This window comes from Talpa europaea (genome assembly GCF_964194135.1).
Source record: "Talpa europaea genome assembly, chromosome: 3".
In the NCBI taxonomy this organism is placed as follows: domain Eukaryota; kingdom Metazoa; phylum Chordata; class Mammalia; order Eulipotyphla; family Talpidae; genus Talpa; species Talpa europaea.
This window is the reverse complement of record NC_140069.1, coordinates 141740887-141764886: the sequence shown is the minus strand read 5'-3', so window position 1 is coordinate 141764886 and position 24000 is coordinate 141740887. Positions and strand designations below refer to the sequence as shown.

Here is a 24000-nt window from a genome sequence, read left to right as displayed (position 1 = left end):
TCAGCGGGGGACAATCTTGATGTAGACGCCATTTTTTGGACCTAGGGCGGATTTGGATTCTAGCTGCAGCGGTACCTAAAATAGAGTGAAAGATGTGTCACAGTTCACAGTGTCTACAGACTGGAAAGCAGATTGGTTCTGAAGCGGGGCTGTGGGTATGTGGGCTGGGGATAGCTGGCTAGGAGGGAGCAAATAGCTTCCCCAACTGGGAGTTTGAGAAGCAGCAAGGGGGCTGGGCAGTCTCCCCTTCCTGCTCTAGGGAAAGACTGCAGGCCTGTGAACGAGGGAGAAGTCACTCACTCTGCAAATGAAGACATGGAGGTTCAGACAAGGGACTGGTCCAAGGTCACATGACTAGAAAGTGGAGAGGAAAGCCTGACACCCAAACTTCACCCTGCCAGTCTCTCACTGCCCTGCTCAAGGGGTAATTGAGCGGACCCCTCTTTCCAAAGGGTTTTGGGGTGAGTGGCCACCTACTGGTCCCTGTTCATGCATGCCCTGACCCCACTGCTGTTCAGGTGCATCTAAGAAGCCCATCCATGTGGACGAGGGCTTGGAAGAAACGCCAGATGACCCAGGAAGCCCTGAGCTGACAAACCCCTCAGACCATTCAGTGGCCAATGTGAACCTTGAAAGAGAACACCAGGCTGTAGTGCTGGGGCCTGATTGGCTTTTTAGATGTCCTTGGGGGTTACAGTTCAGAAAGGGACATGAGTTATGTGTCCCAGAAACAAGGTCTACCCCTGCACTGTCCGGTCCTGTAGCCACTCTAGCCTGTGGCTACTGAGCACTCAAAATGGTGAGTGCAAATGAGGGGTTGAGTTTTTTATTATTAAAATTTAAATAGTCAAATGTGGTGAGTGACTGCCTATTAGATCAGGTCTAGACAACCCTGAAACATCGTAGGACGTCACAAACCAAGGAGAGGTCAGTTGGAGCTGGCAATATCAGGGAGGGCTTCCTGGAGGAGCTGCTGCTGGGGGGAGGGGCTGGGAATGGGAGAAACTGTGAGGAGGACTTCTCTGGGGCCACTTTAGGATTTGAGGAAATCCTCCGGGTTCAGACAGGATTAGTCCAGGGGCAGGAGAGACAGCCCAACGGGCAGCTGCCCGAGCAGGCAGGGAGGAGCCTGTCCCAGAGTACAGAGTGGACTTGGCACTCGTTGGTTCTTGAACTGGGAGTGCCCGGCATCAGCATTGTTTCAGGACTTTGCTGTCGCTGCTGCCCTGTGTCATGATCAAGGGTAAATGAGACAAACCTCGGGGAAGCCCTCCACACGTGGAGCACCTTAGGCAGTGGGGCAGGGAGGGGGCTCCCCCCTCCACGCCTTCAACGGGGCAGTGCGCTTAGTGTGCCCCTCCCTCTTTCTGGCCTTGACTGACAGAACTTTGTGGGCATTTGCCCATCCAGTACCTCAATCTTTTGTACCCCAACCAGATACATTACCCCTTTGGAACCCCCGGCCCATCCCAGTCTCCTTGTTTGTCGGGCAGTGCCCCTCTGAACCTAGAATTTGCAAGGACTGGGGTGCGCACCTCTGTGTCTGGCCAACGGGGCTCACCTGAGTCTCAGAGCAGGCTTCAAAGTGGAACTTGCGCAGGACGTGGAGCAGTGTCAGCTTGACCTCCAACAGCCCCAGCCGCACCCCAAGGCAGCTCCGGGGACCCGCCCCGAATGGCAGGTAGGTGAAGGGACTTCGGCGCTGCTGGGCCTCGGCCGTGAACCTGCAGGGCGGCACGGTCAGGCTGGACCTGGACCCTGGCCTCCATTTCCTGGGGCCTCTTCAGCCACTGGGTCCGGCTGAGGGACCCCTTCATCTGAGATCACCTTGGTCAACAAAATCCTATTTTCTCATGGACCGGTCCCTAAGACTCTGGAGCTGGTGACTCCTGATGCTTGAACTCGGGTGCAGCATACCTCCTGATTTGCAAAGCCCTAAAGGCACTGGTGAATTAAAAGAATCACCTGGAATGTCAACGTCGTCCCCAAGCCTCTTAAGAATCCCTGGCAGATCGATGAGCCTGGTTAATGATGAGCATGGTCAATGAGCCTGAGGCTTGCTATCATCCAGAAAGGTAAGTCTCAAAGAAACCACAGGCCCCACCTGCACCCTGGGCTCCGGACTCCCCCAGGGCTGAGGTTGATGCCAACCTTCACCCACTTCCTCAGCAGACTCGGGGGGCATGAGCCCTTCTCGCTGGCTATCCCTGGAGGCTGCATCCAAGCCACACTGGCCAGCTGTCCCCCCAAACCACATGGTCTTTCTGGTTCAGGCAGTGAAACTTGAACCTCTGGGGATTGCTGTACTTGAACCCTTGGAAGCCCTTCCTAGGAACTGCCTGTCTGCAGCCAAGTACCGCATTCCCCACGGAGCTAGCTGACCACCTCCATCCAGCTCCCGCCTTGCTGCTACTAGAATTTTCTGGGCCCAAGGAGGCCTTGGCCCACCCTTTTCATCACTATATTAACCCCCTTTTTGTTGTCAAAGGTGATGCTCTTTGATAGGACTTAATCTTGACAGTGTTTTCCAGGAGTTGTGCAGAATTACTATGATCTAGGCCCATGCCCTACCCTTGCCCGATCAGACCAGGAAGGAACAGCCACCAGTCTCATGAGGACGGGCGTGTGGACGCCTGCTCGGGCATCTTAAATTGGGGGCCCTGGGAATGAAATTGAGACAGAGGACCTAGTCCGTGCAGGGGACAGCAGGGGAGACCCAGGCCTATCATGTTAGCATCACCAGATTCATGAATGTGGAAGAAATTTAGTTGAGACTTTTGGAACAGGCATCAATATTTTAAAAAGAAAACGTTTTCCAGTGCACACCCCGGGTGCAAGCTTGTTCCTCTTTCCTGAGTGGAGCTAACAGCGGACACCCATTTGGAATTGCGGTTCCTGGCTTGGGGAGCTGCTCACACGAAATCTCTAGGTCCATTGGATTTTCTTTTTAATGGTACAATTATTTCTTTTGGAAATTACGCTTCAGAACTCATCAAGGCAACTGACCTTGATGAGCACTTATGAATTTGTGCCTCTGCTGATTCAAAGCCCGCTCACCTTCAGGTTCCTCCCAGGGCCCATTGGAAGGGGCGGCTCACCTCTCAGGATCAAAGACCTCGGGCCTGGGCCAGTGCTCGGGGTCGTGGTGCAGTGCGCCCACCGCTGTCTCCACCACAGCGCCTGCGGGGATGCGCTGCCCCAGCACCTCACAGTCCTGTGCCGCCTCCCGTGTGAACCTGTGGGGACACGGGGTCACCCCCACATCCGTGAAGAGCAGACACAAAGTAGAGAGCTCAAGGAGCAGCTGCAGAAGCTGGGGGACAGCAGGCCCAGCCCCTGCTGTGGGGGACCTGAAGGTGATCCCCCCCTTAATCTACTGCCCCAGACCTTGCAACCTTTAGCTCCTTTGGCCTCCCTTGGTGCAAACGCACTCATCCGCCCCCTGGCTCGCGTCCATCAAGCCGGAGGAGCCCATCTGACGGGTGGGGAGGTGTGGGGCCCACGAGCGCTTTTAAAGGGCTTGTATCTGGGGCCTGTTTGCGGGTCATTCCCTGGGCCACTCCCAGGCTTGTGCTCCTGCTCAGCCAAGCCTTTTCACCGTGCCCTCCCAGCGCCTCCATGTTCTTCCAGGACATTCGGGCTTCTGGAGAAGTTCTGGAGAGGAAGTCTCCCAGTCCGGTTGTTCCAACGGCATAATCCCGTTTGCGTCTTGTTTTTAAAGGCTTGTGATAAAACGGGCAGCTCTTCCGGAAGCATGCCTGCCCTCCCACCGGGCCTGCTCGGGCGGGGCGCTGCGGCCGAGGGTGCTAGGGGCCCGGGGTGCCCAGGTTTTCTGTGGGGCATATATTATTTAAGGTTTAAGTATAAGCATGTTTTTTGGTAACATAAACAATTATTTTAAACCTTCAAAATAACCTTGGCTGGCTTTTACTTCAGGTGCAGGACTGAGCGTCTCTAAATAGCTTGGAGGAGATAAAACTATGACACGTTTTCCTGCTCGTAAAAGAAATGAAGAGAAGCATGTGGCTCCCTCAGCACTCTGTTGTGAGCTTTAATAGAACAGGCAGGAGCATGAAAGGTGGGGGCGGGGACCCCGACTCAGAGCCTAAGCTGCTCACGCAGGGCATGTGTTTGGGGCTGGTCACAAACAGCGGTTCAGGTCAGAGCAGGCTGGTGGGGCTGTGATGCCACCTGGTCCTAAGGGGATCAAACATGCTCTGCTGGGCACCCCTTCTTCATCGGCCCCGGAAACAGCCTGCCCTGGGCGCAAGCCCCGCTGAGAGGCAGAAAGCAGCGCCTTTCCCCGACAGGGTCTGGGCCTCCTCTCTGGCTAGACCAGACCACATGAAAGGCCAGAAAAATCCGCTGATTTATGCTGTGTGGAATCCTGGGCTCACATTAATAACCCTTCAGCAAGAACTGTCAGGTTTCTTCACAAAGCCCATTCACAAAGTTCCTTCTACCGAGAAGGGTGTTGGTTAAGTTGTGTCAGAGCCTGGGAGAAGCCAGCAGGCTTTTCTGAGAGTAATGTCATAGAACAGTAAAACCATGCGACCTCATTCTTCCCATGTTCACCCCCAAATCCCACATCTGGGCTGAAGCAAATTGCCTCTTGTCTGGGGGAGAATAAAGGCTTCCCTCTCCCATTTCTGTGGTTTGGTAGCAGAAGCCCTGGCACTGGGAAGGAGGGGCAGGGGTGCAGGAAGGGAGGCTGGGGAGTGAGACCTGCCAAGGTGGACCCCAGGAAGCTGCCTGCGGGGCTTGCAGCTTGGTGCTTCTTACTCCTGGGCCCTACTTTAAAGGGTCCATGGCTTATTGGGCAACTGAGTTTCCACGGCACTATCCCACTGATTCTTCCTGAGCTTGTGTGTGTGTGGGGGGTGGGTGGGGGCGTGGCGCAGGGAGTCAGAGCAGTACAGCATGTACCCCACATCACACCTATGCTGGGCTCAGGGCCGAGGGGGTCTCCACTGTCTGTCTAGACTCGCTCTATGTCATAATGAAGTTCTGTGTGGCTTTGTGAGGGAGTTTTAACAACCGCATCCCAATTCTCTCATTTCTGGCCTGCCTGGGGGTGAGCTCAGCAGCAGGGGGGTTCCCCTGACTTTCGTCTCTAGAGGGTTGGCAGGAGCGTGGGCCACAGCTTTTGGGTGTTAACGTGCCACCTGGGCCAGGTGTTGTTACGAATTCTTGATTGGGTTTCGTGTGTCTCTCTCAATCGGTCAATTTCCCCCTCTAGAGAATACAGTTGTCTGGTTTCCTGCCTTGCAGGAGCAGCAGCCGTGCCTGGGCGACCCCATGAATGGTCATCTCTGGGGTCCCGTCAAGGCTGGTTGTCTTTAGACAGCCTTTGTTCTGTTTTATCACTGAATGTCTTATTTTGAACCTTGTCTTGATGTGTATAGCAGCTGCCCACAGATGCCTGGGAAGACAGGAAGGAAGCTGGATATAAATCACTATAAAACCAAGACTGGCTGACGCTTGGCTCTGTGGCTCCCGGGGAGATCTGGGAAGGCCTGTGGCCATCTCTTTGTGAGGTCAGGGGCGCCTTGAGGCCCCTAGGCAGGAGCCCCACACTCTGTGTGCCGGAGATGGCATGGTTAGTCACAGGGAAGTCTCTGGATTTGCTCGGGATCTGAAAGTTTGGACAAACTATAATCACACTGTCTATGATGTTTTGGTCCGAGATGCCTTCAGATCACCCACGCTTTCTCTTAAAGTGGGGAAGGTGTCTCCATATGGTTTTGGGGGTATATTAATGCATAGAAATGATAGTTCAATGCTTGTGTTACCTCTGTTTCTAGAATCTGAAACCTGGTCACTCTCTGAGGGTCTGGGGACCTGAGTTGAGACCCGTGCTCCATGGGGTGCCTCGTTTGGAGGGTTTAAAGGAAGCAGACTGGACTTCTGCTCCTCAGGCCAGTACACCGGAGAAATGTCGCAGAGTGCTTGAAACATGTCCAAGAATATAACCTGCAGTATTTACAGCCACAAATGCCAGGAGAGGCAGGGAGGAACCGGGAGGCATGGCCCAGTGCAGCTTCAGCGTTGCTGAATTTGGCCTGGTGGTTGAGATGGGGTAGGTGTAGGTTGCTGGAGGGCAGGGAGGCGTACCCCAGGCCTGGGATGGGCGCCCCTGGAATGTCAGCTCCAAGGGCGGGGGTTTATCTGTTTTGTGCAGGGATGTTTCCCCATGCATGGCACAGAGTAGATGCTCAATAATTAGTTGCAGAGAGTGAGCGAACAAAGCCAGGGGCCAAGAGACTGGCTTGGGCTGGGGAGGAAGACCGTGCTGAGAAAAGACAGGCGAAGCTCTGAGAAGGTGCTTAACCTACAAGAAAATGGCTCAGACCCTTATTACTTTGGTCACAGTGTGGAAGGCCTTGCGCCTGGTGCCCTTGGGCATGCGAGGAAGCCGCAGGCTCCGGTGCCGAGTCCAGTGATGGTGATGACTCAGGCGGCGGCAGATGAGGGTAACGGCACCTGCACAGGGAGGACGGGGTCCAGGGGTGCGGGCGTACCTGAAAGCCGGTGGGTACATCCTCAGGGTCTCTGCAATCACCATGTCCAGGTAGGGCAGGTCTTCCTGGAGGCTGCGGTACTCCGGGGCCGGCTGATGGAGGATGCAGGATAAAGAAATAACGTCCACTGAGACCGCGTCAGCAGAGTCCCATCCTCCCCATGAATGTCTGAGTCCTGCTCCCACTTTAGCAAACGCTTCGATGGAAACCCAAAATGAAAAGTCAGCGCGCCCACCCGCACGGCCTGAGGGGCCCATTCTGCCTGCCTGGCAGAGCATTCGGCATCTCCTGTCAGGCTTAGTTCCATGGCGCTGTCGACGGCTTCCTGAGGACACGCAGGTCTGGCTGGGACCCGGGGGTCTCTGAGCACAGGACAGAGCACTTCGCTCACGCACAGTGGGGGCAGCGCAGCCGCGCCATGTGCCGGGAGCTGGGGATACGGCAGGTCCCGAGGCACAGACACGGCCTATTTAATCCTCCCAGCGGGCCAGCCAGCTGAGCTCCTGTCTCTGAGATGCAGGAACCGGCTTAGAAAGGCGTCACACTGACACAGGCGGTAGTCGGTCCGCGGAAAAGTTAAAAGTCAAATAGTGAAATGGCAAAAAAAAAAAAAAAAACCTTACTAGTCACAAGACCCAGGAGGGCTGCTGCAAGGCAGTACGAGAAGCAACACATTAGAAGATGGTCAGGAGACACAGGGAGCAGCTCCTGTGGCCGTGATGGCAAATACAATCAAAAAGCAAGACTCTGGTTTTTCACCCATCACATTAGGAAAAATTGGAACATACCGATTGCCTCCTAGGGGCCAAGGTGTGAAGAGGCGTTAATCCAGCCCCTGTGATGGGGAACCCTCAGGTCCCCATGCAGTGACTCCCACTGTGGCCTGAAGAGGAGGCACACTTGGTAGTGAGTTGGGGAGCAGATCCAGGTGTGCCCGTGGTTGGGGTGGGTTCGGGAGGGGTTACCAGAGACTTATTTGCTGCTCTATTCCTTTCCCCATGTCAGGACTTCCCCCAGCGCGCTCTCCCTGGAGGTGGGTGACAACCTGGTCTTTTCCAGTTTGCTCTCCCCTGTCCTCCCTCCCCAGGGCAGCAGGGGGCAGCACGGGGCAAGTCCATGCTGCAGACCCCACCTTTCCTGGCGCGCCGTTCCCCCACCTGTGGCTGGCCCCGTGGCGGCCCCTCCAGCAACCTGCTTCAGCAGCAACCTCAGAAGTGCAGAACCTGGGGCCACACCACAGGCCAGCACAGCACAGAAACTCCAGGTGAGGAGGGCCTGCCAGAGACAGCAAGTGCATGGGGGGGTCCTTCATTTGCATGAGGAAAACATGGGGCTGGAGGGAACTCAGGGGAGAGAGGTAGGAGGTGGGGCCAGGGGCCCAGAAACCTGGAGTCTCGCAGTCCAGGGACAACGTCAGCTAATCTCTCCCACGGGGGCCAGTCCGCATAAGGTGGACATTCCACTGGCCGTGGCGCACTGCAGTAAAAAGTCAAGTTGCAGAAAATGTGTGTAGTTGAATGTTTGTGTGTTTGGAGAACAAGGGAGGGCGCCCACTTGGTAATACAAAAGGAAAATGATCCTTGGTTTCCCCACATCTTTGCTTCTGGGAATGGGGCCTCGAGAAGTTCATCCTGCGCCTACACACCCACCTCGTCCCAGGCCACTGGGGCAGCGGTGAGCCGGCACCCGGGAGGGACCCGCGCTGCAGGGTGAGTGCCCCGTCTCCGTCTTGAGCGTCTTAACCATCTCTCTTGGCTGAGTGCTCTGGAAGCAGAGTCGTGGAACAACCGGGGCAGGTTTGGGTGCTGGGGCCTTGCTCACCGCGGTCCCACACTCCTGCTCCCCCAGAAGGGGTTCTCACCTCAGCTGCCTGCTCTCCTGGCCCTGGGGCCCTTGGCCCAGCTCGATCCCCGATCCCTGTCCGCCGCTGGACAAGCAGGGTTATCCGTCCCTGGCAGGGGCCTGGGCACAGGCAGAGTGAGGGTGGGGAGGGTCCTATGCACCCCGAAGCGTCGCAGGGAGAGTGTGTGGCGGTCACCCCAGCCCCTGCTGACGGTGTATGTGGCAGGACTGGCCAGAGCTGCATAATGGCTGGCGAGCCTCTGCCCCCCGCCCTGGGGCAGGTTTAAAGATCCAGAGGCTTAAAGATCTTTGGGGGGTCGGAGCCTACTGTGGTTCTGAGAGTGGGCTCTGATAAAGGGGGACGCCTGCTCAACTCCCCTAGACCCTGCCCCAGACTACTCAAGCTCTTGGGTTTGGGGGCTGGCAGGAGGGGCAGGCCCCTTGGGTACCATCAAGGCCTGACTCCCAGCCCCTCCAACCTCCCTTGGGGGAGCCTGAGGCACCCCTTTTCCCTTCTGATCTTCACTAGTTGGTTTGTTGTTTGCCTCTTCTGCCCCGCGAATCACAAAATTCAAACTGTCATTTCAGCGATTCTGTTTCTGAGGTAAGTGTCCTGGCGGTTCCGTTTAGAAAAAGCATCGCACCATATAAGGATGAATGGTAAAAATTCATAATATTTTAAAACATATTTTTCTTAGCGCGACATTCAATTGAAAACAAAAGCCCAGGGACAGTTGAGAGACGGCAGAAGAAAGGAAGCTCTGGGTCTGCTCTGCTGGCGGCAGGTGTCGCCCTGCGTTTTGATAAGCCCCCCCCCCCCCCCCCCCCGCATTTTCAAGGACAGATCATGAGGTTGCCCGAGACTGCTCTCGGTGGGCCCCAGGGCGGGCCTCTGACCCAACCCAGTCAATCCAAACATTTGGATCTGGGCAGAGGAAAAGGAGTTTCTCTCCAGCCAGGGAAGTGGAACACAGGCTCTGCCGCCGGGACGCGCGAGCACAGACACCAGTTGGCAGCAGGCGGGAGGAAGGTATCAGATGCTGCTGCAGAGGAGCTGAGGCTGCCCCGGAGCTCCAAGCCCGCCGTCCGCCCCTGGCCGCTCCTTCCAGCAAGTTCTCATTTTTGGCTTTAGTGAGCACCAGCCGAATTCCACTCTCCGCATCAAAAGGAGTATTAGCAAAGGCAAAACTTAAAAAAGAGAAAAAGGAAACCCTGGTACTGCACCAAAATCTGGAAGTGCATCTGAATAGCTCAGCAGAGGGAAGTAGCATGGGCGCAGCGGCCTGAGGGCAAAGGGTGAATGGCTCCACGAACAGAAGCCGGGGTTTGGAAACTGCATTTGTCAAGAGGAGAAAACTTTTTAAAGGTAACTAAGGGAACTTTGGATTTTCAATTCAACATCTTCATTTTTCTTCCCCTAGATGAGCTTTTACGGTGCCCCCAGGCTTCTGATTTGACACGTCCCTGCAAACATGAACTTGGTTTAATGGCTTCTGGAGGTGGCTGAACAGTAGAAGCAGCTCGAGGGCTCCTAAGATTGATGGCTGTTGGGCCCTGCCCCCCAGGGATTTCATGGCTGGTCAAAGGGGGGCCTGGGCACCAGCTCTTCCTTTGAAACCCCACAGGGGTTGTAATCTGCGGTGGGAAGGTGAGGGAGTTTCCTGTCTGAGCCTCCACCAGTGGCTCTCCCTGCGGAGGATGGAGTAGACAGAGCTCGTGCCTCCACATTTAACTGAACCCAGGAGGGGCGAGGGAATTCAAGCCTCTGCCACAACAGATCTGGCCGCCCCTTGGGGCCTCGCTTGGCAGATCTGGCCACCCCTTGGGGCCTCGCCTGGCAGATCTGGCCACCCCTTGGGGCCTCGCTTGGCCGGATTGTAGTGCTTTCAGGAAAATGGGGGACAAAGGGTCCTGAGCCAATCCCGCCAGCAGGGGGCAGCAAGCGCATGCCTAACGGGACTCCCCACTCGCAAGCATTTCTACCCCAGCGTGACCGCAGAGATCAAGAATCCAAAGGCTTTTTGAATCCTAGAGATGAGAAAAATGGGACGCAGAGAGAGAAGCCTGTGAACCGAAGGCCACACAGAACTTGGGGGAGACAACTCAGGTGTGCTTACTCATGGGCTGGTCCTCAACAAACCCCTGCTGCTGGGCAGACGCAGGGCTGGGTGCTGGGGTTTCAACCACCAGTAAGACTCTGCTCTCCAGGGAAACGGGCCTCTCAGGGAATCACTGCGCTGAGTATGGCGCAGGCCTGCAGCAACGTGAGAGAGAGTTCTGTCCCCAGCCGTGCATTGGTGCGTGCATTCAGCTGCAGGGGGTGCGTCTGTGGACCAGGCACAGTGCTAGGCTCGGGGAGATAACTCAGAGACACACTAGGAGCTTCCAGACTGTCTCAGGGTGCAAGCCAGGGCGGTTGTGGAGTGTCAAGTACAAGGGGAGGTGGGAGAAGAGGGAGGGTCGCAGGTAGGGGAGGGTGGGGCCCAGCTGCTGGGAGGACGTCCTGTCTACACCGAGGCCTTTTGGATTCCATCGTGGGACCTTGAGCCCTGACTGGTGTTGGATGCTTTTAGGAAACCGTGGTTCGCTGTTTTCAGTGTGTTGATGGCGTCATGGTTGTGTTCTAGAAAAGTCTTTTCCTGCTAGAGAGAGACTAACATATGGATGGCTTGATTCGTCTGGGACTAAGGAAGTCAAATGGAAGCGGGTCGGGGCCGGGAGTCGTGAGACCAGAGTGGACACCGTTGAGCTTGGTGGTCCCGGGGGTCCCCTGGTCACCCTTCCAGTTTGCACAGGTCGAAGTGTTCCGTCATAACCCTCAGATAGTAAGTGGAGCTGCGAAGAGCAGCCGTGTGGGGGGCGGAACGGCTGATGCGAAGGCTGAGCGGGGGTGACCGGAGCTGGCCTGTCAGAGGTGTGTTTGGCGTGGGTCTCGAAGGGCCGGCAGGCGCCTCCCCACGGCAGCCCTTCGGACCCAGTCAGAGGAGCCAGTCCGTGGGGGTTAGGAGATGAAGCGGAAAAGTTCACGACATACACAAAGACTTTTTTTTTTGCATCTGGGAAAAATTATCAAATTAAAAAAATGCTGGGGGGAGGCGGGTAGAAGTCATTTGACATGAAAAGGGGAAAGAGAGGGGAGCAGCGGCAAGAAGGAGGCGCTTTTCTTTGTGAACGAAGCTGGTCTGCTGCGGTGCGAACCCAGAGCCCCAGCCGTCTGCACCCCCAGGGGGCGGGGAGGGCGCCCGCAGGCTGAGGCCTGCTCGGTGCTGCTGAGGGCCCAGGAGGGTCTCGGCTGGGAGTGTCAGAAGAACTGGGGGTTCTGAGCAGAACCGTCTCCAGTTCTAGGCCAGGGAGCACTTTGAACATCCGTGTTTCCAGAAGACAGCAAGAAGCAGCCTGGAGGCTCTTCCTCAGCGCTTGCTGCGCAGGCCACACCACTCAGGATTAGAACTGGGGGGGCGTAAGAGCTACTCATGGCCCCCTTGTTGGAGGACTTCACACCAAAGAGGGAAGCCTCCCTCCTGACCTCGGCGACCTTGGCCATGCCTCAGGGTCATTGCCTGCCCCCCGCCCCCACCCCCCTCCACTCCCCCCTTCAGGCGGGGGGGTCCATCCTGGAGCCCTTGCACATCAGCCGTGGCCGTGGGTCCGTTACCACGGCGACAGCAACAGGTCACCTGGTCTGCAAGTTGGGGTCACGCCATTCCCACCTCCCAGGGCAGGGCAGGACTCATCTCACAGGTGCCCAACAAGCGGATGACAGTCCTGCGGGCACACATCCCGGCTCGGGCTCTCGCCCCCACGCGGCGCGTGTGCTGTGTTAGCTGCTCTGCAGCGACGTGGAGGGAGGAAGCGACCCTCCAGGCCTGCGGAATTTATTTCCACGGGGCCTCGGCTCACAGAGTAGGTAACTCTCCTCTTAGGAGGTTGAAAGTAAATAATTCATGTTTAATGTTGGGAAATATTGCTTAAGGAACAAGCGAGAACATACTGGGAAGGTGGAAATTAAAAAATAAACTGAGCTGTTGCATCATAGGGGGGTGCCATGCCCGAGTTTTGGTATTTCAGGGACACTTTTTCGTCTCTGTTTGCTTTTCAGTGGGTGGTAACTTCTCCTTTTCTATCTAAGGTGCTTGGCCTCTTAGTCTCTCTCTCTCTTTAGTCTTCCAAATGGTCAGGGAGTTTCGGATCTGTAAACCACTATTTATTTAACTTGTTAATTAAAAAATTGTTCTATGGAAGCAACCTCGGTTGACACCATTTATGCTCTCAGGCTTACGGCCTTGTACGGCGACCTCTGTGTCCACGACTTTATATTCCCCATCCAAAGTCTAGTTCCTCCCTCTGTCAAACCCATGTTTCAATGTTCCAGAGAAACCCGAGGGTTAAGGGAATTCTATGGAAAATCCACCTGTAAGTTCTTTTAAACAGGAAGTTATACTTCCCTCTTCTGTTGCTCTCGCTTGGCTACAATAAAATTTTTGTGTATCATTTATGAAGTCAAACACACACTCACACACACTCACTCACAAACACACACAAACACACACTCACACACACTCATGCCCACACACAGGCCCGCACAGGGGACATGCCGATGCGACAGAGTGTAAATGAGGAAAAGAAAATAAAAATGTCATTGCTTTCCAAACTATTTTTCCTGTAGATTCAGGGGCCAAATGGAAACATGAATGTTCTCCTAGATGCTAAAGGAGATAGAAATGGAGACGTCAACCTTGCTCCCCCAAAGAGTTCAGCGGCAGCCTCACACAGTGACGAGGGCTCACCCGCCGCTGCTGGACTTGGTACCATCTGCAGCCGCCAAATGGTGCCAGCCCTGCCCTCTGCAGCAGGGAGCTCGGATCCCTCACGACCCGGCCTTCCAGCGTGGGGAGGGCCGGGGGCAGCCCAGCCGCACAAAGAGTAAGATTTCCATTCGCCTCATTCTCCAGGGAACACCGCACGACAATATGAACCCAAGCCGTGGAAAATGCAGTGACCTTCATTTTGCCCTTTCAGCCACAAAGGCAGAAGAAAAGTCATCCTGTCACACAAGTCTCCAAGATGAGCGCCGGGTCCTCAGGGCAAGACTGGAGCGGGGGCCCCCCACCAACCCATCTGTGAACTGGCATGCTGAGGGCTTTTCAGCTCCGACTCCACGGACGGTGAGGACGGAGCAAGCTGCTCCCGGCTGGGGGACAGGAGCCTTGGGAGCAGGGAGGGGTGTCTAGCCACATCGTTGTTTTGCCCAGCCAATGCCCAGAAACCTCTACCTGCTAGTTGGAAAAAATTGGCAGATTTTGATATAGACATGCACCCATACCTTAGAAAAAGTAGCCCCAAGAATGTACATGGCATCTATTTATATCCACTTAAAAGGAGAGACAGAATCTATCTCACATAAACACAAGGATTAGTCCAGGTGCTCTTGTGCTGAGGCCCTGGCCATTAAGGGATTAGGTTAGGAGATGGAATGAAAAAACAAACCAGCCTGCACATCCTGTCCCCAGCCTGCACACCCTCTCCCCAGCCTGCACACCCTCTCCCCAGCCTGTACACTCTCTTTCCAGCATGCACAGCCACTCCCCAGTCTGTACACCCTCTTTCCAGCATGCACACCCTCTCCCCAGCATGAACACCCTCTCCTCAGTCTGAACACCCTCTCCCCAGTCTGCACACCCTCTTTCCAGCATGCACACCTTCTCCCCAGCTTGCACACCCTCTCCCTGGCATGCACACCCTCTCCCCGGCCTGCACACGCTCTCCCCAGCCTGCACACCCTCTCCCTGGCATGCACACATGCACACAGCCCTCCCTGCCATGGCCCTGGTTGAGCATTATTGATAGTGCCGTCCCCCCGCAGGGCTTCCTGTCTTCCGAGATCTATGATAATATTAATATTTTGTCTCCTGCAGTACTTTGCAGTGTACCAAGGATTTTCACATCCATTATATCATCTGATCCTCACTCGGCACTGTGAGGAAGGTGGGGCAGTTTTTTGTTGCCTATTTTATAGATGGAAAAAGCCAGATTCCGAGAGGCTGGAGGCTTGTCCAAGGTCACACAGTTAGTAAGCAGCAGTCAGGACTGTGTCTGGGCTCACGCACTCCAAGGGTTTTCCTGTGCGGTCTAGACCTTCCTGGTTCTCTCTCCAGCCCTCGGTCTGCCCATCCCTCCTCCTCCCTCCTCCCTCCTCGCGGCACTTCATGGGAGAGTGCCCTGCACGCAGACACCTGTAACACAAGCCCAGCGCAGAGCTCCCTGAGCTTCGTGGAGTGAGCACTCCTTGGAACAGCCGCCAGCTCAGGAGACAGCGCAACGGCAGCCTCTTGAAGCCCCCCACCTCCCCACGGGGCCCCCTCGAGAGTCACCACCAGCCTCAGTCAACACGGAGATGGTGTTTGTCTTAAAAAACCTTTATATAAATGGAATTTCCAGAGCATGGACTTCCCTCTTGAGGCTGCTCTTGCTCCCCATTGTGACCCCGAGGGGCCTCCCTGGGGTGCTGTGGCCTGTGGGGTTTCTGATACCAGGTGGCTGATTGACAGTTCAGTTGTTCCCAGTTTGAGCGCTTTCTTGCAGGTGGCTTCGGGGGACATACCCCACACCTTGTTTGGGGCCAGACCCAGGGTGGGCACGGCTGGGTCAGAAGGGCTGCGCGGCTTTGGCAGGTGCTGTGAACAGTTTTCCAAGCTGGTTGTGCTACGGCCTCAACATTCAGCAGTGCCCCAGCTGAAAAGCCCCCAGCCCAGATCCTTCTATTCAAACCGTGGGCGCCTCACCTCTTCCCTCGCCAGCCCCCTCAAATATACTGAAATCTAACCACCATCTCTATCCCAAGGAAGGGTTGAGAGAAAAAAATAGCCTATTATTTTGGGAGCTGAGTTATTTATGCCTATGGTATGGCTGTGCAGGGGGAGGGCGCATCGGAGCAAATAAGATACATTTAATTACCTCATTAAAAAAATCATTCCAATTACTAGACACAAGCATTCAGAAGCGTCAAACACGTTCCCACATCACCTAGATTTGAGTCTTTGCTGTTCCGTAACCCTGAGCATCCTGTTCTCTCCCTGAGCATGGATCATTCACAGTGGATTTCTATGAAATGAAAAGAAATAATCCATTAAGGAAATGATCGGTGAATCACCCAGCCCGCCTTCTGGGCACTGGGGAGAAAGTGATTGCCTTGAACTTGCAGGGACAGCCTTTTTGTTCACCCACGTACCAGACAGACCCTGGAGACCTGACAGGTGCTTTGCGGGTGTTTGGGGAAAGGCAGAATGAAGAGCCCCGAGCTGGCGCCCCACCCCAGCTCCCGTGGGCCTGGGAGATCACTTGCTTGTTCAGCCCAGGACTTATTATCGTGGCACTAGGGAGCCACTGAAGACTTTTGACGCGCACAGGCCAGGTGAGGACCTGGTCTTTTGCCATCTGCCGCTGTGTAGGCTGGCTGAAGAGCTGGAAGAGGCTAGAGGACACGAGATCCTTGCACTTGTCCAGGCAAAAGGGACGAGCTTCAGTCGCGCCTGAGGTCGGGATGGAAAAGCGGTGGAGAGAGGAGAGCTCGGGCAGGGGCTTCACCTGCTTGCTCCCTGCGGAGGCTGGAGACCAGCTGGAAGGAGTCAGCTCTCTCTGGGCGCAGGGATTGGGGTGCGGTTAAAAGGTCCTGGAGGGCACCCGTGGGCAGCCTGGCTCTAGTGCTGGAGCCGCACCTGCCGGGGAGGCGAGCTGTGCTGCGGGGGGCAGGGAAGGAAGAGGTGACAGCCATCCACCGCCGGTCACTCCTGGGGGCCGGAGGCAGGCTGGACATGGGGGGGCCAAGGGGTGGGGCTGTCTCCTCTGGGAGGGGCTCAACTTTGGCAGAGTTGAGTTGGGGCTCCCTGGGGAGATGTGTCCAGCTCAGCCACCCAGAGGTGGCTCAGTGCTCTGGGGTGAGGGGAAGACAGAAATACACCCCCGAGAACCCACCGCAGGACAGAGGGACTGGAGAGGGGGACCCGACAGCCTCAGGCTCTGGGACGCGGGCACCGAGAAAAGGGCCAGGACGGGCGCCACGACTGTCAACTGGGCACTCGCTGAGGGCGGAACCTGGGCCAGCGGGGTGGTGACAGGAAAGATTTTCAAACATCTAGGACTGAAGGATGCAGGTGGGCCTCGTGCCCATTGGACACTCGCAAAAGCCGGGCTGGGAATGGCCCGGAGCTTGGGGACAGGTGGGGGGGGCAGCCGCTGCTCCTCCCCCCACGGGAGACAGGTGGGGCCTCCCACACCTGGGGGGGCTCATGTCCCTCCTCCCCCAGGGCAGCCCCTGACCTGGGCAGATCCCGGGTCCCTCGGCCAGGCCGGGGACATGTCATGTGACCAGCGCCTGCTCCTATCCCCCCCACCCTGCCCAGCCCCAGGCACCCCTCGGTCCTGTGCGCCTCCCCATAGAGAGCCCCCCCCCCCCAGGCGGCGCCGGGTCACTGGCTGTTTGGGGAAATGGTAAACAAAGATAAGAGCTTTAAGCACTGGAATTTATTTTTTATCCACTGGGCCTGAAAGCAGCTGCAGTTGCCCTGGGAAGGCTGCTGGCAGACCCCTCCCCTTCCCGACTTTTCCTTGCTGTCCCCCCTGGGAGCACCCGCTCCCCGGCCAGGGGGTAGGAAGCCGGCCTGGAAGGCCCGAGTCCTTCGCATCTGCCGCCTGGTTGTTTATGAAAACGTATCATTCGGGGGCCTGGGAGAGAAAGGGCCTTTTCCTCCTCAGCCAGCCCCGGGCAGCCATCGCTACCCAAATATTTACCCAGAAGACCCCTCCGGGCAGGCCCCACGCCAGCTTCTGCCTCGCGCTGTCCTAGGTGAGACGCTCCCCGGGGAGCAGCCGCCTTTCCAGCGAGCACCCCACCATTTATTTACAAAGGTCGCCCTCTCCGCGCCTGGGAATCTATAATTGAACAGCTCTCTTCTCTATGTAGGTTAAATCCCTTTGCAACCAACTCCAAGAACCTGTAGAAATCCTTTTGTTGGCCTGGAATTCTGTTGTATTGAATATTGTTGGAAAGAAATGAGCCATTGTCTGGGCTGAGAATTTTCTGGTTAGATAGAGATCTCCGCTGTGATGCGATTTATTGTAGCAGGATTTTTTTTTTTTTTTATTTCCAGCTCATTTTAAATTCCCTCTGGCCTGCTCATTCCATTTTCACATCTCAGGCTAGAAGTGGGGAGGGCCAGGCTCAAGCTAAAAAAAAATAGAAAGCAAAAATTCTTCTCTGCTCAAGAACGATGACCAGAGGTCCCAGGTTTTGAAGCATTCCGGGAATGAGGTACATCTGTGGGCTGCTCTAGGGGAAAAGAGAGTCAGACAATGCTGGGAGCCGGCACATGACTCGGGGATCTGTCACTGGGTGATAAAAAGGAAAGCGCAGACACGCAGAAGTTTCCTGAGTCCATCCCGTTGTGGGGCTGAGGACCACGGCGCGGAGGTCAGGGACTTTCCACCCCCAGAAAAATTCCATTAGACCAGCGAGGCTTTAAAAAACACCCAACCCTGGTGACAAGTCAGTTTGTGCCATTAAAAAAGAAATCTAAGGAGCCGTTGACTGCTTTCCTTTTTTATAACTCTTGAGATTTTGAATTTCACGCCTGGCAGGCAGAATCTGAAGCGTGGAGATGTGGAAGCGTCAGCTCTAGCTGGAAGGCAGGGGCAAGGTATTGGGTCTGACAAGACTCAGTTTGCTTCTCTGTAAAATGGGGAGACGTCACATCTGCAAGGGCTTCGCGAGGAGCCTGCTACAGCGCCGCAGTGAGACTCTCATTTTTCTGTTTGGGCACATGGGGTGAGGGGCGCACGCACCACCTTGTGCTGTTTCGAGACCCAGCAAGTCCACCTGTCAACTCGCGTGCGGGGTCACCCCAGAAGAGACAGAAACAATGGAACCAACTGCAAGGACTCAGTTGGGGCTGCCCTGGGGTGCTGCCAGTAAGTCCCCATTCAGTGGGAAAGCGGCAGATGCTAGAAGCTAAACCCTAGAAGACCAGGAAAGGGCTGCTGTGAAGCTGGGGCTACCAGCTACTCCGTCCCACTCCTGGGACAACAATGCGATCAGGGCCTCCCGCCACAGCCAGACCCTGGCCTGGCTGACCCGTGACCTCTGCCCCAACTCTCTGGGCTCAGACACAGCCTCCCCTTGACTTGGGAGTATCAGGGAGTGGCTTGGGAACCCCCTTCGTTATTCAGTGCACCCCAGTGATGGGCACTGCTCTCAGGCCCGAGACCATATATCGGGCACTGGAGGCTGCCGGCCTGACGCCATTCCCTGGGCTGGAAGAGGCGGAGAACTGGGGTCACCAGGCGTCTCCACGGTGTTGTCCAGGTGGACATGTCCTTCCTCTGACTCGTGTGCTGTCACCTGAAGACCCTCCTTCTGCACAGCCCCAGGAGTCAGTTCCCCTCGGAACTGCACCCCCAGCAAATGCCTCCCTGCGTCTTCTTGCTTGTTCTTCTGTTTCCATTCAACCCTCAGGGAGAGGCCCCCAGAGACCCCTGACCTCCCCTGCCTCTGTGGGAGCCCAGGGTTTGCGAGGGCTTGACAGCTCCCCGTGCCAAGGCCGGGATGGCACCTCCCCACCATCTTATCTGGTTGCCACAGGTGCCACCTGCGCAGGAGGAGATGGGGTGTCCAGAGCTCAGGCGGCTTGTGCAGGGCCACACAGCCCACCGGTGCGCCGCGGCCCTCCCGCCCCTGTGTCCTGGCTGCAGCCTCCCCTCCACGGTCACTGCCTCCCCGCTCTGCACCCCTCTTGATTTCCATCCTTTCCCTCTTCCCTCAGCTCTAGTAAAAAGGGTTCCTTGACGAGGAAAATCTCCCAGGTGGCTGAGCTGAGTAAACACCCACCCAGAGGTGAGGCTGAGAGTTTCCTGACCTTCGAGACCCTCCTGGGGCCCCTGCCTTCCCTTGGGAGCTGAAGGAGCAGGCTTGGCTAAATAAGAAATGAGATTCTTGGGGAGGAAATGTTTATAAAAATTAAATTTGATCCAGTCATCTATTTTTGGGCATTTGGGCTGTTTCCAAAGCTTAGCTATTGTAAACAGTGCTGCTATAAACATAGGGGTGCAGGTGCTCTTTGGAATTGATGTTTCTGTGTCCTTTGGGTAAATCCCTAGGAGTGGAATTGCTGGATCCTATGGAAGCTCTATGTTTAGTAGGTCCAGAAATCTCCACACAGCTCTCCATAGTGGTTGGGCCAGTTTGCACTCCCACCAGCAGTGCAGGAGAGTTCCTTTTTCTCCACACCCTCGCCAACATTTGTTGTTGCTAGTTTTTTTACTATGTGCCATTCTCACTGGTGTGAGATGGTATCTCATGGTAGTTTTGATTTGCATTTCCCTGGTGACAAGTGATGTTGAACATTTTTTCATAAGACACACTACAGGGGGGGAAGGGAGTAGGATCAAAACAAGGGGGGTGGGAATTGTACGGAATTGTACAGCGGCTATAACCAAGATGAAAATGCATACATTGTACAAAAATGAATAATGATGTAAAAAATACACACAAAAAAATTTTTTTTTTAAATTTTGCCCTGGTGCAGCGGGTTCGATTCCCGGCTGCCCAGGGAGATTCCCACATGGCACAGCAGACCTCTCCTGCCGCCCGCTGCTCCCCTCAGCAGTGTGCTCCGGTCCCTCTGCCTGTTCTGTTCCCCGCTCTGGCTCTGGTGAATCCTCTCACCTCCAGGCGTCTCTGGCCTGTACCCCAGCTCTTGCAAAAAATAAATAAGTCTTAAAAAAATTTTTTTTTGCAAGAAGCATATTAAAAATGCACTTCCAATAAGGGATGTTTTAAAAGGTCCTCCCAAAAATATCATGACATATGGGATGCCAAACTTTTTTTATTCCCCACACTCAATGATCTCTCTCCTAGGTCTGAGCTTGAGAAACCCCATGCAATAAACCTGTAATGGCAAAATAAATATAAAGATAAATAAATCTGGGGGTGGGAGGGGATGTCCCACATTTCAGATAGCAGAGCCGAGAGCCAGGTGCCGCGGAGGGCACTGTGAAGGGGGGCTGCCCCCGAGGAAGGCTCCAGCCAGCTGGCCTGCAGGTGGCCCCGCGGCCTGAGGAGTGGAACCTCCCCCTCATACCACATAACCAGAGCGCGGTGGAGGGTGACCTCCCAGGGGTGCACGGGGGAAGACCCCAGCTACAGCTGTTGTGGGGTCCCCTACTGTCCCTGGGGGTGGAGACACCCTGCGGAGGCTCTGACGGGGGAGGCCTGGGTGCCCTGGGGTCCACCCAGCTTCCTCTCGGGGCGGGGTCTACAAGACTGGGGGGCTGGAAAAGACTTCCCAGAGGTCAGGCTTTGGCAGAAGCAATTTTCAGAAAGCATTTGTGTTCTTTCGCACAGAAACGAGAAAAGCACTTCAACAAGATTTCCGAAGAGAATGGAAACCAGTTCGCGCCCAGCCGGGCCATCTACCGGGGGTTATGGGTGGGCGGCGCGCTTGGGGTTCGCGCCTCTCCCCCGGACCCGCAGAGGCGCCTGTTCGCCGGGGCTGCCTCTGGCCGTGGAGCTGGAGGAGCCTCTGCTTCTCCGCTTGTCGGTGCCCGCTGCTCCCTGCAGCTTTGGTTCCTGGCGTGTCTCACCCGCTCTGGCCTTTCCCCTGCACTCAGGTGGGTCAGGCTGGGGACCCTTCAGGTGCTGGACCTGCCTGTGTCATGGCAGGGGGCCCCCCACCCGGCCCAGAGCAGCTGTCTGGGGGGACCTCTGCAGGCTTCTTGGTCCAGCCTCGGGCCAGCTACCTCCATAGCCCACCACCCCCGTGGGGGCAGATCGGGGTCTAGGAGGGCACCCCGCTGCTAGGGAGATCCAGGCCTGGCTGGGCTGAGCTGGTTGAGGCCATGGTCAGGCCCTGTCTCCTGGCCAGTAGGGGTGAGCCAGATACCTTCCCGCCCAACTCCTGGGCCAGAGCCGGCCAGCACTGCTGGGTCCAGGACCTGCAGCCCCAGGGCCCTGGGTCAGAGGTAGTGGGGTATCCTCCCAGTAGATGTAAGGAGGCCGGGCTCCCTTGAGGACCTGTCACACAGGTCTGGAAGGCCCGTGGCACCCCTGACCCCCAGGAGCTGCGTCCCCCAGGAGCCCAGAGCCGCCCTCGCCCTCCTGGACCTGGGGAAACTGCCCACAAATCCAGCCCACCTGGCATTTCTGGGCCCTTGAGATGGCACCTGCGTCTCCCAGAGAGCCAGGGCCCTGCCTGAGGTGGGGGAGAGGCGGGGGAGGGCGGGAGAGCAGGCAGAGGAGGCCTGCCGGGCGGGCAGCGTGGAAGCGATGACTTCTTTATGAGAACAGAAAGCTGTGCAGCTCCTGACCAAGCCCTGGGTGCGGGCAGGCCCAGGTGAGTCTCACTGGGATTATCTCACTGTTTTTATTTCACAGATGAGGAAGCTGAGGCTCAAAGGGCAGAAAGGGGGGCTGAGGCTTCCGGATTACAAAGGCCACCGCGAGGCCCCGCAAAGGTGAACAGGAAGGGGCGCTCACTCAAGCGGTCACGCGGGGGTGGCGCCCGCTCTGGTTGCCACCCGAGGGGGCACAGGGGATCCAGGGACAGTCCGGGTGGGGTAGGACCCGCCTGCCTGGGACTGAGCATTCAGGAATGGGCAGGGCATGCTGGAACTCTGTGCCCCCTCAGTGTTCATAAACCACTGAAGACTTGGGGTGCAGGTTCCCTTGGAGCAGGTTGCTTACCCCCCCTCTGTCTGACGTCTCTAAGAACAGTGGCTCCAAAATGTCCCTAGGTTAATTGGGGCCACCCCTGAGGGCCCGACCATGCCCGTGAGTGTGTTTGCAGAGGTTACTGAAAATAGTGCGTGCCCAGCTGCTCTTAATTTCTGCTAAGGGCAGGGCAGGAGGAGGGCCCAGGGGATCTTCTCAAGGCTTGTTAACGGCGCGATGCACCCTCTCCTTCCACAGAACTTTCTGAGGGAGCCCACATGGCCGAGTGATGCAGTGATGTTTTTTCTCAATGATCTAAGAAAACAGGGTTTTTGCCAAAAACAAACTAAACGGTAGGTAGGGTTGAGTTTCCAGTTTGGGAGTTGAATTTTGCAAAAGTAGGGCTCACCTCTTGGTTCTGGGAAGCTCTGGAAGGTTCCTTGACCCACAGAGTCTTACAGGTTGAGGCAAGAGAGGCCTGGTCAGCCTGCTCTGATGTTAGGGACCCCAAGGTCACTTAGGCCAATGTACTTTTTACTTTTACAATTTCCTCAACTTTTAAACAAGGTAAGATAAAAGTAGGTTGACGAGCATATGGATTGAAAGCAAAACATCTGAACTGGATTTCAGAAAGCTCCTGCTATCCCTGTGAACGACCTTGTTTTCTGAGGATGGTTCTAGTGGGAGGATCATGTTATCAGCAAGTGTATTTTATAATTAGGTGACTGTTTTAGGCTCAGAAGCCCTGAAAATGGAGTGAGGTTGTCCCTGTGTGGAGCCCAGGGGGACAGGGCCTTCCTCCCGAGTGTTCTTGGGGAGAAATAGACGGCCAGGCACGTGGAGAAGACTGGAATCCAGCCAAACAAAAAAGCCTGTCCAACTGGAGAAAAACTGTGGACCGCAGGCCTAACGGAATACTACTCAGCTATAAAAAAGGATGAAATCTTGCCTTTTGTGACAACAGGGGGGGATCTTTAGGCAATTATGCTAAACAAAATAAGCCAGCAAGTGAAAGCCAATTACCAGATGTTTTCACTCACATTTGGTGTTATAAATAACCAAAGCCAACAAACTGGCAACACAAACCAAAATAACTCAGACTCGGAGAAATGCGGTTACCCCTGGGGGTGGGGAAGGTGGTGGTGGATTTGCATTGGAGCTTTGGTGGAGGTGAGTGAAGCGTGTGTTCCTGAAGTTATATAGTTATGTAAATGAATGGTAAACCAATAACTTTTGATTAAAAAAAAAAAAAGAAACAGAGATTGCAAAGGATGTAGGAGACATGCCAAAAAAAAAAAAAAAAATAGCCACCCCCAGCCCCATCCCTGGAGTCACTGGGATGAGCCTCCCTCCCTCCAGGGCCACACACCCTCGGGCCTGGCCGATGTTCTGCATCTCCCTGTGTGTGGGTTGGAAACTCCAGTCTTGCTGGAGGCGGGTGGAAGTGAGACTTGGGTCTCAGGCCCCTTCCCTTCCAGCTCAGCTGTGCAAAGGGCGGGGGAGGAGCAGCTTCCTCTTTCGGGTGGATTCACGGTGGTTTTCAGGCAGCAGAGCACCCTGGAATCACCCAGATCTTGCCCGGTCCCTGCAAGAAAGCCTGGGAGAGACACGGACTGTGGGGGAGCTCAGCTGCTCCTTTAAGCTCCCAGGGCACTGCTCAAGGCCATGGCTCCTGGAGGGTTTGGGGAAGTCTGGTTCCCAACAACTGGAAGAATCTTCCAGAAAGAGTGACCCCTGTTTTCCACTTCCCACTTCCCACTTCCCACTTCCCACCCGCCCAAGCTCTGGCAGGTGTGTCCTTCTCACATGTGGGTGGCACTGTGGTCCCTATAACTGTCAGCCTCAGTCCCTCGCCTGGTGACCTGCGGAGGACACCGCTTCTCCTCCATGACGTTTAGTCAGCAGATAGCCTGGCTCCTCGGCAGTGCTCACAGCAGC

At 55.7% G+C, this 24000-nt stretch overlaps 1 protein-coding gene across 2 annotated transcripts in view; it reads right to left on the bottom strand.

Moving 5' to 3' along the window:
• TBXAS1 (thromboxane A synthase 1) overlaps positions 1–24000 on the bottom strand; it is a gene marked incomplete at both ends in the record, with an annotated part of 132131 nt that continues 108131 nt past the window's right edge. For both annotated transcript variants that reach the window (XM_084229601.1, XM_084229602.1), the window contains 4 exons: positions 1–75; positions 1562–1724; positions 3099–3236; positions 6522–6613. In XM_084229601.1, the coding sequence (XP_084085727.1) occupies positions 1–75; positions 1562–1724; positions 3099–3236; positions 6522–6613 (468 nt within the window). The remainder of the gene's footprint in view (positions 76–1561; positions 1725–3098; positions 3237–6521; positions 6614–24000) is intronic.